This window comes from Nycticebus coucang, chromosome 12, assembly GCF_027406575.1.
Source record: "Nycticebus coucang isolate mNycCou1 chromosome 12, mNycCou1.pri, whole genome shotgun sequence".
NCBI lineage: Eukaryota > Metazoa > Chordata > Mammalia > Primates > Lorisidae > Nycticebus > Nycticebus coucang.
Genome location: NC_069791.1, coordinates 11,008,030 through 11,010,926, shown reverse-complemented (window position 1 = coordinate 11,010,926; position 2,897 = coordinate 11,008,030). Strand labels below are relative to the sequence as shown.

Here is a 2,897-nt window from a genome sequence, read left to right as displayed (position 1 = left end):
CATTTTAATGGAGATTACATTAAATCTGTCTAAAATGAATGCTGCAATTTTTTTATATCTGACAGAAAATTTTTCATATTGACTATCAGAGAGTTAAAACTATAATACATGTAGATACGATTAAAACAGTTTTGAAATCTCAGGCAAGTTAAAGTAATACAAACAATTAAATATTACATATCAATTCTTAAACTAGAAGGGTCAAATTAGTGTTTTGTTCACAATTCCTTTTATGCTTTCATGTCAATTATTTCAACAAGTGCTATTACTTGTCTGAAGCAGAAAATATCTTTCTAAATGCATCTCTAAGGGCCTGTTTAACTTGCTGATTCCTCAGAGTATAAATGAATGGGTTCAATAAAGGGGCAATTGATGTATTCAGCACAGCTACTCCTTTGCTTAAAGTAACTCTTTCATTTGCTGATGGTTTTATGTAGATAAATATGCAACTACCATAAGTAATGGAGACAACGATCATGTGAGAAGAACAAGTGGAAAAGGCTTTTTTCTTTTGCTGAGCTAAAGGGAATTTTAGAATTGTCTTCATGATGTAAGAGTAAGAAAGGATTACTAAAATCAATGTGACAATGAGTGTCATCACAGCTAAGGAAAAAGCAATTAGTTCCAGTAAATGTGTGTCTGTGCAAGAAAGTTGAAGGACAGGAGAAATATCACAAATGAAATGATCAATGACATTTGAAGCACAGAAGTCCAGGTCAAGACCTAAAATCAGTGGAGGGAAGATGACCAGGAATCCAGTTACCCAAGAACTGAGTACAAGCTGATGGCAAACTTTATTACTCATAATGGAGGTATAATGCAAAGGTTTGCAGATGGCAACATACCGGTCATATGACATAGCAGCCAGGAGGAAAAATTCTGTAACCCCCAAAAATATGTAGAAAAACAACTGAGATATACAACCATTATAGGAAATGGTCTTTTCTCTGGTTATAATGGTGATTAGGAATCTTGGAATGCAAGCAGTTGTGAATGAAATTTCCAGAAAAGAGAAATTACGGAGGAAGAAATACATTGGGGTCTTGAGTTGGGAATCCATCAGTGTGAGGGCAATGATGGTGAAGTTTCCCCAAATGCTCAATATGTAATTAAGAAGTAAGAATAAGAAAATTACAGTCTGTAACTGAGAATTATCTGTCAGTCCCAGAAGGATGAATTCTATCTGCCTTGTATGGTTCTTCATTTCCCTCTTGTTATTTCACTCAGATTCGAAACTTAAAAGGATACAAAAATCAAAAGCTACATGACTATGTTTAAATCCAGAAAAAGATATGTGAAAGGATCCATATTCACAAACATACCCATCTAATAGGCAATGCTCCTGGATATTAAAAATCTGACGTAGACCTATGCAACAGAATGTGTTGTTTATGAATGAGTAGAAGTTTAAAAGAACTATGGAAGTCAACTATTTTGAGAAGTGATCTTCAAAACCCATAATAGCTGATTCCCAATGAATTGTAATCAATTTTAAATTTTCCAGTTGTTAAAAAAATTTAGATAGAGATCTTGGTACAGAATTCTAAATAACTCATTCATTTTAAAATTATAAATTTCATCAAAAGAAAACTATGCCAGTATAATGAGGTAAAAACAATTAAATTCTCAAACTTTAGATCTTATATTAAAATGGCATATTTAAAACACCATAGTAGCCTCTTGCAACCTCTTTATGACCAACTGATGAAGACACAGAAAATGACCCCCAAAAGTATAACAGTCTGTACTACAGCAAATAAATACTAGCTGAATCTAGGTAAATTGAAACTGGATAGTAAGTATATACAGCCATATTTGACAAAGATAAATAAATAGAAGGATTCCATTTAAGACTTTAACATTTTGTCACATTACCCATTGCAGGTCCCCAGCAATCACTCAAAAAACTAATTTGTGTCTATTAATTTAAGGAAATTTTGCTGTAAGATGAGTGTAATGATTTGAATGGGACAGCAGCATTTTGAGAGTACTTTATGCTTGCAATTATAAGTGTCTACGGTCTCTGACTGCCAATGATAAAAAGTAAGGAGTACTAGTGCAAAAGTATAGCAAAGGTGGAAGCCTGTTAGGAATTAGAAATTAGACGTCAATCTATGCTGATGCAGCTATGGATATAAGAAAGAATATATTAATGGCTACTGAGAAAAAGACAATCCACTAAGGTTAAAATTTACACACACAAAAAAAATTTTTTGGTAGTTTTTGGCCTGGGCTGGTTTTGAACCCACCACCTCCAGTATTTAAGGCCAGCACCCTACTCCTTGAGCCAGAGGCACCACCCAGTTTATACAAATTTTTTTCAAGAATGAATTTTTAAATGTTAAGCTGAATGTCACAAACAAAAATAAGTAGTAGTTTATGACTTATTTCTAGTTACATAGTCTTGGGATAATTATTACAGTTTTTATCTATTAAGAGAAGGTAAAATAACTTTGACCTCAGTTATAAGGATTAAATGAGATGCACATGAAATGCATCAATGTCTAGCAACTACTTCATAACCAACAAAGAGACCCATGCATATAAAAACTAAGAATGTAGTCAGAATTTTCACTGTTCAATCAACCTTCGAACAGCTGCAGGTATAGCAAATGTTCCCTAATCACTGAAATCTGCTGATACCAGTGGGTCTTCTGTGTACTAGAAAAGATATTTCATTTGTATTATGAAATAAGGTAATTTATAAAAATCATAGTTTTATAGTTAAACACAGCTTCTGTTTCCACATTGCCACATCAGTTCTAAAAACACGAATGTTTGCATGTTTAATTTTCTTCGAGTCTGTGTCTAAGATGCAGGGAAGAAAAAAATCATGAGAAAAAATAGGAAATTCTGCTTACAGCGTCTTTGTTTAAAAACATACTATTGATGAGCAC

General features: G+C 33.1%; 1 protein-coding gene across 1 annotated transcript; it reads right to left on the bottom strand.

Moving 5' to 3' along the window:
• Nucleotides 1–265: 265 nt before the first annotated feature.
• On the bottom strand, nt 266–1,204 carry LOC128562260 (olfactory receptor 6C70). The gene has a single exon (XM_053557039.1). The coding sequence runs from the start codon at nt 1,202–1,204 to the stop codon at nt 266–268; it is 939 nt and encodes a 312-aa protein (XP_053413014.1).
• Between the last annotated feature and the right edge of the window lie 1,693 nt (nt 1,205–2,897).

Coding starts and splice junctions, on each gene's coding strand:
- LOC128562260 (XM_053557039.1), bottom strand. CDS start 1,204: ATGAAGAACCATACAAGGCAGATAGAATTCATCCTTCTGGGACTGACA.